This window comes from Calonectris borealis, chromosome 9 (assembly GCF_964195595.1).
Source record: "Calonectris borealis chromosome 9, bCalBor7.hap1.2, whole genome shotgun sequence".
Lineage (NCBI taxonomy): Eukaryota > Metazoa > Chordata > Aves > Procellariiformes > Procellariidae > Calonectris > Calonectris borealis.
In genome coordinates, this window is record NC_134320.1 from 15,446,203 (window position 1) to 15,458,934 (window position 12,732).

At 63.5% G+C, this 12,732-nt stretch overlaps 2 protein-coding genes across 6 annotated transcripts in view; one reads left to right on the plus strand and one right to left on the minus strand.

Annotated features, from left to right (window-relative positions):
* Window positions 1-568: 568 nt before the first annotated feature.
* Window positions 569-2,535, minus strand: FAM43A (family with sequence similarity 43 member A). The gene has a single exon (XM_075158398.1). It carries the CDS (start codon window positions 2,425-2,427, stop codon window positions 1,339-1,341), a length of 1,089 nt encoding a protein of 362 aa, XP_075014499.1. The 5' UTR covers window positions 2,428-2,535; the 3' UTR covers window positions 569-1,338.
* Window positions 2,536-11,786: 9,251 nt separating this feature from the next.
* Window positions 11,787-12,732, plus strand: part of LSG1 (large 60S subunit nuclear export GTPase 1) — a 33,055-nt gene continuing 32,109 nt past the window's right edge. For all 5 annotated transcript variants that reach the window (XM_075158402.1, XM_075158400.1, XM_075158399.1 and 2 more), the window contains exons 1-3: window positions 11,787-11,894; window positions 11,977-12,094; window positions 12,407-12,527. In XM_075158402.1, the coding sequence (XP_075014503.1) occupies window positions 11,814-11,894; window positions 11,977-12,094; window positions 12,407-12,527 (320 nt within the window). In that variant the 5' untranslated portion in view covers window positions 11,787-11,813. The remainder of the gene's footprint in view (window positions 11,895-11,976; window positions 12,095-12,406; window positions 12,528-12,732) is intronic.

Consider the following 12,732-nt stretch of genomic DNA (forward strand, 5'->3'; position numbering starts at 1 on the left):
CTGGGAGCCTGCCACTTACAAACAGATTTACAGCTAAAAATACCGCAGCAGTCCTGTGGCTAATCAACTTCGCTGCTTAGCCTGGGTGAGGTTATGAAATTGTCTCGGGCTGGCGCTGCAAGCAGTGAGGGATCATCTGCAGTGGCGGCGTCCGACTGCAAACCCCGTGAGGGCTGCACGGCACTCCCAGCGCCCACGAGCGCGCTGCCAGGCAAAGGGCAGCTCGCCCCGCATGAGCCCCACGGCAGCCTCAGAACCACGCTGTTACGTTTCTCGAGCCTCCGATCCAGCCACAGAGTCCCAACATGAGGCTTCTCACACATTCCTGCCCATCGTTAGAGGCTGCAGAGAGAAAATCTCATCCCTGTGTCTTGTGAGACCTTAAGTGCCTGATGTGTTTCCCTGCAGTGTAAGATTTCCCGCTGGCTCAGGAACCATGCTCGGTGCTTGTGAGGGCTTTTCTGTGCGGTGCCCTCCTGCACCTACAACACACCCCAAGGGATCTCTCCCCCCCATCTTCTTACAGGAACACACACACACAGAGGCCAAATCGCCACAGCGACCACAGTTTCTTTTAAATTACTGTCATCTTTATTTTCTTCACGTATGTGCAAACAGAGGAGATCGCAATGGTGGTGTTCTTAAAAATAACAAAATGTATTTGCATACATTTCCCTATGTACAGGTGAACAGCCACAAGTAGAGTCATCTTTTGCACAGCAAAAGATCTAGAGCATTGAGACCGGGGACAGGACCGGGGCCCAAAAAAAGGGTCTAGCTTAAAAATAGTAATAAAATAAAAAAATTTCACAACAGTGCAAACGTCTCGGACACGACAGCACGATGGAGTGACTTTAATGGAGAAAACGGCGGGGGGGCCCTCTCGGATATGAGATTTCTGACTGTAAACAAGGCGCAACACCTCCCTCCCGCCGCCCTCCCCGGGGAAAGCTATTCCAGGAATTTGGCAGATCTTCAAGGGCTGAGCCGGAGGTAAACAGCCCGCGGCCGCCTCCCCTCCTCGGGCCACGGCGGGCTGGGGCCCGGCTCCGGCAGCCACCGGCACCGGCACCGGGAGGGGCGGCCGCTCCCGGGGATGCTGCGGGACGCAGGGGCGCCGCAGGGAACCAGGGCGCCCGGAGGGGCCCCGCTGCGCTCCCGGAGAGACCGAGCACTCCCGGAGGGGCGCCGGTGCAACCTCGGCGGGGCCGGAGGGGTCCCGGTGCACTGCCGGAGGGGCGCCGGTGCAACCTCGGCGGGGCCGGAGGGGTCCCGGTGCGCTCCGGCCGGGCCGTGCACGCCCGGAAGGGACCGCGCACCAGCGGCGCGGCCGAGCGCTCAGCCGGTCTCGGGGTCGCCGGGGGGCGGCTGCTCGGCGCCGTTGCAGGGCGGGGCGGCGCCGTCCGGGCCGTTGCTCTCCAGGGAGGACTCGCTGCCCGTGCTCTCGCCGGACAGCAGCCGGCGGACGCGCAGGTCGGCGCGCAGCGAGCGCAGGTCGTTGCCCAGGCTGAGCTCGCCCAGGTCGCGGAGGAGCTGGCCCAGCTCCGGGCCCTCGCCGCGGCCGGCGCCGGCGCGCAACAGCTCGCCCTCGGGCTCGCCCAGCGCCTCCAGGATGTCCTCGCAGTCGCAGTGCATGGCCCGCTCCTCCTGCTCCTCGCCCAGCAGGTCCTCCGTGATGGAGCCCAGCTTGGGCGCGCTGCGGCTCCGCTCCACCGGCGGCTTGTAGCAGCACTGCCCGTTGAGCAGCTTGCGCAGCGGCACCAGCGGGATGCTCTGCTCGCCCACCAGCTGCTGCTGCTGGTGCCGCGCGTCGTCCCGCTTCTTCAGCCGGCGGAACTCGGCCAGCGCCGTGGCCGAGGTCTGGTAGAGCAGCAGGGCCATGGCCTTCGCCTTCTCGGGCTTGGAGACCAGCACGGCGTGGCAGCGCAGCATCACCGCCTTGTGCTTCAGCTCGTGGCGGTAGATCCAGGCGAAGACGCGCGGCAGGCGCGGGTCGGCCACGCAGTAGGTGACCCGGTGCAGCAGGTAGAGGTGGCCGGGCCGGCGCAGCCCCTTGTCCTCGGCGTGGGCCATGCGGATGCCCTGTGCGCTGATGGTCAGCTTCATCTTGGTGCCCTGCCGGCCCGCCTCGCTCTTGCTCCAGATCTTGCAGACGGCCAGGTCGGTGCAGCCCTCGCCCTTGGACTGGATGGTGGTGGCGTTGCCCAGGTAGAGCACGGTGTACGTGGGGTCCTCGCTGGTCACGCGGAATTTCCGCCGCTTGGAGCGGAACATGCTGCCCACGCGGTGCAGGGCGCTCTCGGGGCAGGCGCGGGCCAGCGAGGTGAGCGCCGAGTAGTGCACGCTCACCGCGTACCCCTTGGGCTTGCTCTGCCGCCGCGCCTCGCCCGCCACCAGCTCCACCTTGCTCCGCTTCCAGGGCAGCATCGCCCCGCGGAGCCGCGGCTAGGCGCCGCGCCGACGGCTCCGGGCGCGGGGGGGCATGCCACGGCGGCGGCGGCTGGGCTGCCCGCCCGCCTCACATCCTTGCGGGCGGCGGGCCGCCGCGGCCGTAGATATAGGCGGGCGCCGGCGCTCCGCGGGCGCGGAGAGGGGAGGCCCCGCGCACCGAGGGCGGAGCGCCCGCTGCCCGCGGCCCGCCGAGCCGGCGGCGCGCTGCTCGCCGCCCGCCCGCCGCCGCCGCTCTGCGCCGCCCGCCGCGGCGCCCCGGCCCCGGCCCCGGCCCCGCCGCGCCGTGGGGCGGGCAGGGGGCGGGCACGGGGCGGCGCCAGCCCGGCCGAGCGGCCCCCCTCCCCGCTCGCCCCGGCCCGCGGAGCGCGGCCCCGCGGAGCGCGGCCCCCGGCGGGGGCAACGGCCGCTGCCGCCCCGGCCGCGGGCGCGGGGGAGCGGGGCGCGGCGGGGACCCGGCCCGCGATGCGCCCCTCCCCCCCCCGGCGGCCCGCCCCGCCTGCCGCCCGGCTCGGTCCCCACGGCGCGGTCCGCCCTGGGTGCTCACGCGAGAGCCGTCCCCACGACCACGCGCGGAGGGTGGGTGCCACAGCGCTCTCCTGCAGCCTCCAGCAGCAGGGGCGGGGAGGATGGAGAGGGCAGCCGTGGGGGGACCGGCAGCTCAAAACCTCCCGAACTGATAAAAATCCCGAGGCCACTGCGGGGCCCCGTGCTCCGGGAGTCCCCGCGCCCGGGAGAACCCAAACCCCAGCAGCCTTCCTGGCCAGGGCGTGCTGTGCAGGAGTCCCACTCTTGCAACATAATCTTCCCTTTGATTTGGTTCGTCCGGCTCTGAGAGCCGAAGGGCCTGCAGCAAATAAAAGCTATTATGTGTGAGTAATGCTTTGCTCTTTATTCATACGCAGCAGCCGAATAACAAGAAGCTGTCTTGTAATTTCTTGCTGGGGTTGCTCGAGTACAGTCACAGACATAATGAGAGCTTTGGAAAGTTGGTCTGTGTGTCGTTGCTATAGCTTCTTGTGTCATGTATATATCCTCTGCCAAAAAGAATAGAAATTCCATAGTTGCAGAGAATGGCACTTCGTCAGGGTTTGAATAAACTCTCGACAAAAGGGGAGCGGTACGTACTCGTACAGTAAAATATGTAAAAGCCTGCTTAAATTATTTGACAAATCATTTCTAGAGTTTGGATCAATGAAAACAAACCCGTGTATCGTTATCATTATCGTTATTATTATTATTACATTATGCCATCTAGCAGATTACTTGGGAACTGCAAGTAACCACAATGACCGGCGTCAAATTATTAAAAGCACTCGCCCATTTGCTTACATTTCAGAAATACCCCCTCATTGGAGGGCAGCGTCGTCAGCCCTGAGGCTGCTCAGCCACAGCTGGTACCAGGGGACGCCTGACCGCATCTATGGTTTCCAGAGGCCGGTGGTGGGTGTGGAGCTGTAACACGCTGCATTTCCTGTCTTTGGCGGCTCTAGCGCAGCACTTTCGCAGCATTAGGAAGGCTGTTGCTGGCCCTGAGACATGAACGTGTTAATGCTCCCATTTTCCTATGGGAAAACTGCAGTCGGAGAGCTGCATGGGCCGGGCACGCACCAGTCAGCGCACGCGAGCCCTTGCATGGCCGGGGCAAGCTGGCTGGACCCCTTGGTGTAAAGCCCAGTGCCCACTGAGACGCTCGTCTGGGCTCAGCACCGTACTGAACCGAGCCGTCTGCCTCTTGGGCAAAGTCCCTCTGGGACTGTTCGGGAGGGCAGGCAAGGGGCTGAGGTCTGCCCCGGCCGGCGGTGCCCAGCAGCAGCCTGCGCCAGCTGGGGTCCCTGCTTTTGGCCCTGGCTGGCCTGACGCAGGCTGGGTGCTGGGCACCCATTGGGAGCCCCCCAATGCTGTCAGTGTGGTGGGCGGGAGGGGCTATGTGCCGTGCTGCAGCCCAGTGCAGATAGCTCCTGCCAGCCTGCGGGACCATCCTGCTGCAGAGCAGGGAGAGAGAGACTTTGGTTTGTACAGCTAATTCATTTCATCTCCAGAAGCATCCAATGTGCTTTTCCTTTGTCTTCTTTGTCTTGCAAGGTGAAAACAGAAGACACTGCTGTGCACATAAAATAAATCCAACCGCTTAGGGTGACATGTGACACCCACATGTGGTGTGGCACTCCCACGGTGCCCAGAGAGCTGCCTTCTCCCCTTGAGGTGTCCTGCCGAACCACTGCGCTTGAGAGCCCGCAGCTCCCGGCTCGCACCCCCAGACCCACGCCTGCCCCGTGCTCAGCGGCTGCCACCTCCCTGAGCAGCGCCTGTGAGCTGCAAGGCCGAGAGCAACCCCGGCTGCTCCTCTGAGACGTGTGGGCACGGCAGGCTCTCCACGGGAGTGGGACTTGCCTTGCCGAAGCCCTGCCTGCCTCCGGCTGTCGGCAGAGGAGCCTGTCCTGGGTCTCGGGCTGGTGGCTCTGCGGGAAGGTGTTTGCTCCAGGTGGGATGGAGCGGGCAAGGAGCCCCCCAGGCCTCCCTGCGGCGCTGCCTCCAGAGGGAGGTTAGCAGCAGGGGGGCTGGCGCTGGCGCACAGACACTTGTGGTAGTTACTCCCACAGAGCTGTTTGCAGAGCCATGCTGGGCAGGTGCCTCTGTCACCCCGATTAAAGTAACCCATGCTCAGGAATGAAGACCTTAAATTTTCACAGCATGGCTCGCAGAGGCTGCCGAGCCCCGTGTCTCTCCGACAGCCCTTGGGCGTACCTGTCTGCAAACCCCAGCAGTGTGTAAGGTGAGGAGGAGCTCTGACCCCCTTGCCCTCCCCACCACCTCCCCAGCCCCCAAGTTGGCAGCAGTTCCATTGCTGCGTTGCCTTCTCGGGGCAGAGGTTTCCTTATCAGCCCCTCAGAGACCCGCTGGAAGCTCCAGGTGGTGGCTGGGGAGCAGCAGCACCCCAGGCACAGCTGCCTCCGGGCCGGCTGGAAGTGCAGCTGCAGGGAAGGTGTCTTGTGGTTACAGCCCTGCTCGAGGATGGAAACTGTCTCAGCGCAGTTCCTCGCCGCGCTTGCTCACCAGTTGGTGTGCCGGAGACCATTGCAGCCTTCCTTGCTTCATTAATGGGCCCAGTTAGCTTCAGGACCATCTCTGCTGCTGTGCGGCAGCTGCTTCAGTTCTGGGCATGGAGAACCACTACATGCTTTGGCAACAGAAGAGCACGTTGCAAATCATGGTGGCCTGTGATGGCAATTCCCAAACGAAATTCTGACCCCTCCTAGTCCCGTGCTGGGTTGAGGGGCTGTGCCACGGTGTTTCTTTGAAGTCTGGCAGCAGGGAGCAGCCCAGTTAAGCTTGGAGCACCCGCTCCAAGCGTGGGGCTATTCCTGTGGTGTTGGATGTCCGTATTTCACTGCCAGGAGGAGAAGCTGAGGCACAATGAGAGGGGAGCCTGCCCTGCGGGGCCAGGGCATGCTGCCTGGTTCCCAGCGAGCACGAGGCTCCCTCCCTGCCTGCGAGGCCGGCAGCACCCATGCTGTGTAGCACATGCACGCTGGGGGCTTATCTGTACGGCCCTGTAGCCCGGGGGAAGCACAGCAGCCTGCTCTCTACTTACGCAATGCCCCAGCAGCTACCGAGCATCACCTGCCTGCGTGTGCCCGCCTGGAGAGCTTGTGCGAGGCGTGGGAAAGTCTGTGAGATACCATCTCTCCCCCGCGGCCCAGCCTGCCCTGTGCCGGCAGCACCGCGAGTGCTGCACTTGGCCCTTGGCAGACCCCCCTCCCTGCCCCGCTCCATCCTCCTCCTCCCCTGGCCGCTCCGGTCTGCGCTGGAGCCCATGGTTGCAGCCTAGCAGGAGACTGTAAGCTCCGGGATGCCCGCTGCCCCGCTGGGGCGCAGGCAGGCGGGCAGCTGCCCACCGCCGCCGTTGGAGGGGGATGCCGGGCTGCCCGTGCTGGCTGCCCTGTGGCGGCATGGGGAGATGCCAGGGCCTGTCCGGTGGGAGAGGGTAAAACCCTGCAGAGAGCAGCCCTGCTTCAGGGATGGCTTTTGTGCCCAGCAGCTGGATCTGGAGCTGATGCGGGTCTCTGGTTGGGGAGAGTAGCGGGAAAAGGTGCTGGGAAAAGTTGATATGACAAGACCAGAATAATTAATGAGAATGTATTGATTTTGTCAGCGTATGAAAAACATCCCAGACTTTCTCCTCTCAGATAGCGGTGGAGCTTATCATGCTGCAGCAGCCAAAGTGACACAGTCAAAGCGAAACTTTTCAAACCGGTATTTCAGTGTTTTCCAAAACAAAGTATTTCAGAGGCTCTGTAACTAGGCTAAACGTTGAAGTTTCGACTCTTTGTTCCGAACCAGGACAAAGGAAATGCTGAACTGTCAGGATTTTCCGTGAAACGGAAAGGCTGAGCGGCACCCGGGCCCTGCGGTCCATCGATGGGGCAGGCGGGGTGCCATGGCCCCCAGCCCCACCAGCCATCATCCAGGTCTCACTGGCAGTGGCTGGGAGCTGGGTCTCAGCCTCAGATGAGTCGGCAGGGCAGGGAACAGCATCTCCTGCTCAGGGAGAGGGGTCCCTAATAGCCCTTCATGGATGCCTCATGCTGCCCCTGCTGCCCTCCTGCCTCTCCGAAGGGGAGCAGCACCCCATCCTGCCGGCGACCTGCCCCGGTGGGGCTGCGGGGGTCGGTGCTGGGGGCACGGGCCATGCCAGGGCAGTGTGAGGACCATGGGGGTCCATGCCCTGGATTCTCCTGGGTGCACTGAGGGCGATGCCGGTGCAGCTCAGGGTGCCACAGCCCGGGGACAGCCCCGGGGCCGGGGCTGTGCTGCTCGGCGGGGCCGTGGCGGTGGTGGCACACCTCCGCCGCGGTTGTTTTTCAGTCACCGAGGGCGGCACACCCCGCTTCCTGCACAGGCGGCCCCGGCGCTTCCTGCGCCCGCAGCTATAATTAGAAGGGCAGCCGGTGGCCGGGGGGGCAGAGCCCTCCCTCGGGGGTCACGGCACCCTCGGGGGGGGCTCGCCGGGCCAGCGGAGCTGTGCCGGGTACCCATCCTCCCACCATGCTGCCAGCCAAGGGGTGCAGAGGTGGTGTCGGGGCGGCATCCTCTGCTCGACGCCCCATCCTGGGGGCTGCCCCCATGGGCCCATCCCTGCCCATGTGGAGGGGGAGCCAGTGCAGGCAGCGGCGGGCAGCAGGGACGAGCCTGCCCAGGCAGAGCCGGCACGCCGGGAGCTGGAGAAATCCCCTGCCGGCTTCCCGCCCGGTGCTTTGCGCCTTCAAAGATGCAGGCAGCTCTCTCTAATTAACCTTCCCCCACCCTGCCAGGCGAGGAGGTGATTTTATCTTCATAGGGCTGGTGGAAGAAGCGGAGTCTAAAAAACTCGCCTGAGGGCCCCGGCAGGGTCGGTGCCTTCTCAGGGCTCAGCCTCAGCCAGGCAGCCGTGCTTCAGAGCCTCCCTGGGGTGCTGCTCTTCCTAGAGGGGACCAAGACCTTCACCAAAAGATGGGGGAGCTTGCGGAGCAGGTTCCCCCTTTTCCTATGGTGCCGGCATGCTTCTGAGTACGGCTGGAAAGAAGGGGGTTCAGGCAGCTGCAGTTGTGCACAGAGCCAAATTGTCTCAGTGTTCTTGCAGGGGTGCTTTGGGGGGGGTTCTTAATGGGTCTGCTTGTCAGGCTGAGGCTGGCAGTACCGCTGAATCGAGCATTGTGAGCCTACATGAATAATGAATAGCCGTCACATGAATATTTTATTAGAGACACAGTCCTGAGATCTCCCAGTGCTGCCTTAGAGGAAAATGGAGGAAAAGTTGTCCAGAAAGAACAATGTTTCCTTTAGGCAAAAATGCACTGGTGTCGTTGGCTTTTGAGAAAGAGCTGTTGCTGCTAAATAATTCTCAGGATTTGCATCAAAAACTGGAGCAGTGGTTTGGCTCCAAGGCAGAAGAAGTTGGGAGGGAAGCCAGACCTTTTGACACAAGTCAATGATTACAGCGCACTGGAAGGACAGCAGATTTTACTTTGTCTTTGCAATGGTTTTGCGAGAAGTCCCGAAGCCATGGCCACCCTCCAAAGAGCCGGCAGTGCTGGGCACTCGGTTAACACACTTCAAAGGAGCGGCGAGAGGTTCGGTGATGCACAGGGGGTGCTTGCTTTCCCGGGACAGCATTGCACTGCAGCCCGAGCACTGCTGTCAAAGAGCTGAGTTGTAAAAACAAGGCCCAGCAGCGAAAATCATGTTCATTTTGCATGCCGTGGTAGCTGCTGCATCATACGGGAGCGGGCTGCAATTCGACAGGTTTATTGGACTTCACAGCACATGCCCCTCTCCTCCACGCTCTCCTTGGTTGTCTGCGCTCTCGGCATGCGCACACAGGTGCCGAGCCACCTCTGTACAGCTCTTGTGAAAGCGTCTCTTCCGCCGTGGCCCTTTTTACTGCGGGCGATTAATCCACGCATAAATGTCTTCTAGGAGAAGCAGGTTGTCGTGTTTAGGTAAAAGCAGAAGCAGCCTATCTTGCTCAGGTAGGCACAGCAAAGCAATAGGAGTGGGATGAGAAACACTGCAATTAGAAATAGGCAATTAAGACTCTAGCCGAGACACTGATGTCTCTGTCACTTGGCTCACCCAATCTACATCTCCTTCAGCATTGCTCTGCTCAAAGCGATCCTCGCTGTGCTGCTGGCATCAGCGGACAGAAATAATTCCTTAGTGTTTATGAAGCGCTCAGAAATGTATCTGTTGCAAGAATGGGCATTTCTTCAGCAGCTCCCACAAAGGTGGCAGAAAATATCTGCAGTGACTGTCCCTGGAGCACTTCAGTCTGGAGATGGGGAATGGCGTGGGAAAAAAGGGCAACGTGTGGGAAAAACATCCCGATCAAAATGCACAGATCTTTGCTCTTCAGGATAGCCTCAAACCTCACCGCCCGCAGGAGGCACAGAGGGTTGCAGGCGGCCAAGCAAGCCTGAGCCTCCTTTTCCCACCGTGCCAGCACTTCTGCCCGTCCCGAGTGTCTCTGTTTCCAGTTCATGCCACCGGCCGTGGTTGCCCGTGTCCCGTGGAGGTCCATCGAGCTCTGCGCTCCGTACCGGTGGCTGTATCGCCAGCCAAGGACCCCGGCGGCACCGAGGCCGCGCTGCCGGGGCTGCGCCGATGGGATTATTGAGGCGTTTCGCCCCTGGTTGGGCGGCCTGGGAGCGGCATCGCGCGTGCCTCGGCTGAGGGGTTAGAAGTGCTGCCAGACCCGAGGCGTGGGGAAAGGCCGGGCTGGCTGGCTGCTCTGGTTGATGATTATGCAGTGTAGACGGAAGGTAACTTTTAACTGAAGTATAAAAGAAATACAATAATGAGCACTTATATTGCTGCCTCGGTGCCCACATAAAGACCTGAGATGGTTTTATTAAAGATGACTTGATTAAAAATGAATTTACTAAATCACTGCGTGCTGTCTGCAGCCCACCAGCCTTCCACTGAAGCACCTTGTGTAAATGAAAAGGCGAACACTGAGTCCCCTTTCATCTGTCTTACTTGCCTTTAGGAAGCAGAGGAGAGGCCGGGCCAGGCTGGCGGTGGCGGCAGAGCCGGGGATGAGCATGGCAAGGGTTCAGACGTACTCGGGAAATTTATGCTGTACGGTTGCTGGCTTTGAAAAGGAGAAGAAAGGAAGAACGGCGTCTTCCTAACGAGTGTTTATCATGGGGAGGCATCACGTAGTGCTGAGCGTGAGAAAAGACCCCTGCCCACGGGATTTCGTACGCTGCCGTGCTGCTGGCAGCCGGCACCTGAAGTTAAGCTTTGCCTGCCTGTGTAGGCAGTGCCTGTGTTTTCCAGGGATTAGCCGGGTTATTCTCCGATTACAGCTGATACACATTACAGAGGTATAGTCAAAAATGTCTGGCCCTAACCCAACAGCCATAAAGGAGAAATGGTTCATAAATCAGTTCACTGTGCAAGAACAGGTCGAGTTGTTTATTAATTTAACATTCTCTCCCATCTTGACCCAAACCGGCCGCAACGGCTGCTGCCGAAACCCATTTGATGGTTGCCTGGCCGGGCGGGCAACGTCCTCCATCTGGCAGAGATGCCCAGGCTCTGGCTAGATTTTGGCAGCTGCCTCGTAGCGCACCTTCCACCTCCCCATCCACTCTTCGTCACCGTCGTTCCGTGTGCGCTATTTGCTGTGTTGGGATGATGGGGAGGGGATCCTGCATCGGGCTGGGTGTGTTACAGGGCGCAGGGGCCACCTCAGCCCTGGGAGCTTGTGGCTTCCCCCGGAGGGACGCACAAAACCCCTGCCCCCATCGCCGCCTGCCGGGACAGGGTTTCGCACGCCGCGCTGCCGGCGTTGGCTTCCCGGCGATAGCACCTGCGCCAGGCCGAACCGGCGAGCGGAACCGGCGAGCGGAACCGGGGAGCGGAACCGGCCCCCGCAGCCGTCGGCGCTGCCGTGGGCTCTGCTGGGGCTCGCAGCCCTGCGCGTCGCCCCGCTGCCGGCGCCCCCTGCGGCAGCGCAGGCCTCGGGGCGCTGCCTTTAGACGTGCCCCGTGTTTTATTTGTGCCATGTGCTAATGGTGGGGCTGGTGGCTGCGGTGGGTGTGAGAGGGTTAGAGCGGGGCTTGGGGAGGGGAGCGTCGGAGAGGCGTGTGTCCTGCTGAGAGCCATGGGGACGGATGGACGGGTGGGCAGGGCAGCGTGGGGATGGACAGATGGACAGAGCAGCGTGGGAGTGGATGGATGGATGGATGGGCAGAGCAGTGCGGGGATGGACGGACGGACGGACGGGCAGGGCAGCATGGAGATGGACGGAGGGACGTGCATGGGTGCGGGTGGACAGATGGACGGGCAGGGCAGCGAGTGGACGGGGGAGCGCATGGAGCGACGGGGAGGCAGGCCGGGCACGGCCGGGCATGGGGGGCCGGTCACGGGGGTTCGGTCACGGGGGGCCGGGCACGGCCGGGCACGGGGGGGCGGTCACGGGGGACCGGTCACGGGGGGCCGGTCACGGCCGGGCACGGGGGGGCGGTCACGGGGGACCGGGCACGGGGGGGCGGTCACGGCCGGGCACGGGGGGGCGGTCACGGGGGGCCGGTCGCGGGGGCGGTCACGGGGGGGCGGTCGCGGGGGCCGGGCACGGGGGCCGGGCACGGGGGGGCGGTCACGGCCGGGCACGGGGGGGCGGTCGCGGGGGCCGGGCACGGGGGCGGCGGTGCCGGTGCCGTGGCGCCGCCCGGCGGCGGGCGCGGGGAGCGCGGGGCCGCCCCGGAACCCGCCTGCCCGGAACGCTGCTCCGCGGGCGCGGGGCGCGGCGGAGGGCCCCGCGGAAGGGCCGCGGAAGCGGGGCGGCCGACCCCGCCCCTTCCGGCTCCGGCGGCGGCATGGGCAAGAAGCGGGGCGCGGGGCTGGGCCGGTGCCTGCAGCGGCAGCGCGGCCTGGAGCGCCGCGGCGCCTCCTCATGGGTAGGGTGGGGGGGCTGGGGCGGCGGGGCCGCGGCGGGAGGCCGGGGCGACCCGGGCTGACGGCGGCGTCTTGTCCCGGCAGCTGCACGCCAGCGAGGTGGGCGGCGAGCGCGGCCCGGAGCTGCGGTCGGCGGCCGAGCAGAGCCCGCTGGAGGAGTTCCTGGCCACGGCCGAGCTGGCCGGCACCCGCTTCGTAGCCGGTGAGGGGCTGGGACGGGTCCTGGGCTGCGGCTGGGCCTGGGGAGAGGCCCAGTGCCGGGCGGGGGCGGATCCAGGGGCTGGGGAGGGGGTCCCGGGGCTGCGGGCCAGGACCGGTTCTGGGATGGAGGAGCAGGAGTAGTCTGGGCCTGGCAATGGGTTTGGCCGGGCAGGGGACCGGGGGACAGAGGATGGGGTCCTGAGCCACGGCGGGGGATCAGCAGGAACGGGGTGGGGTGGCAGGGGCCAGCAGAGCTGGTGACGGGGGGCATGGGGACAGCTGGCTTTGGATGACTGTCTCTTCCGTCCTGCAGAGCGCCTGAACATCCAGATCGTGTCTGCCCAGAGCCGCACTGGCCTGCTTACGGCCCAGGAGGCCCAGCGTGTCCGGCAGCTGCACGAGGAGAACCGGCAGTTCCTGCGCATCCCACGGAGGTGAGTCCTGCAGGGCCAGGCTTGGATCCCCCTCTGCTGAGTGGGCTCAGCTCCTCAGTGGCTGCAAGCCTGGGGACAGCCCTCTGGTTTGTCGGTACCCTGTTTTTGGGGAAGCCACTACCTAGCCTGTCTGCAGCACAGGTGCCTGCCTGCGGGTGCTGCCAGCCCATCTGTCCTGATTGTGTGGGTTTCCTGCACAAAGCCT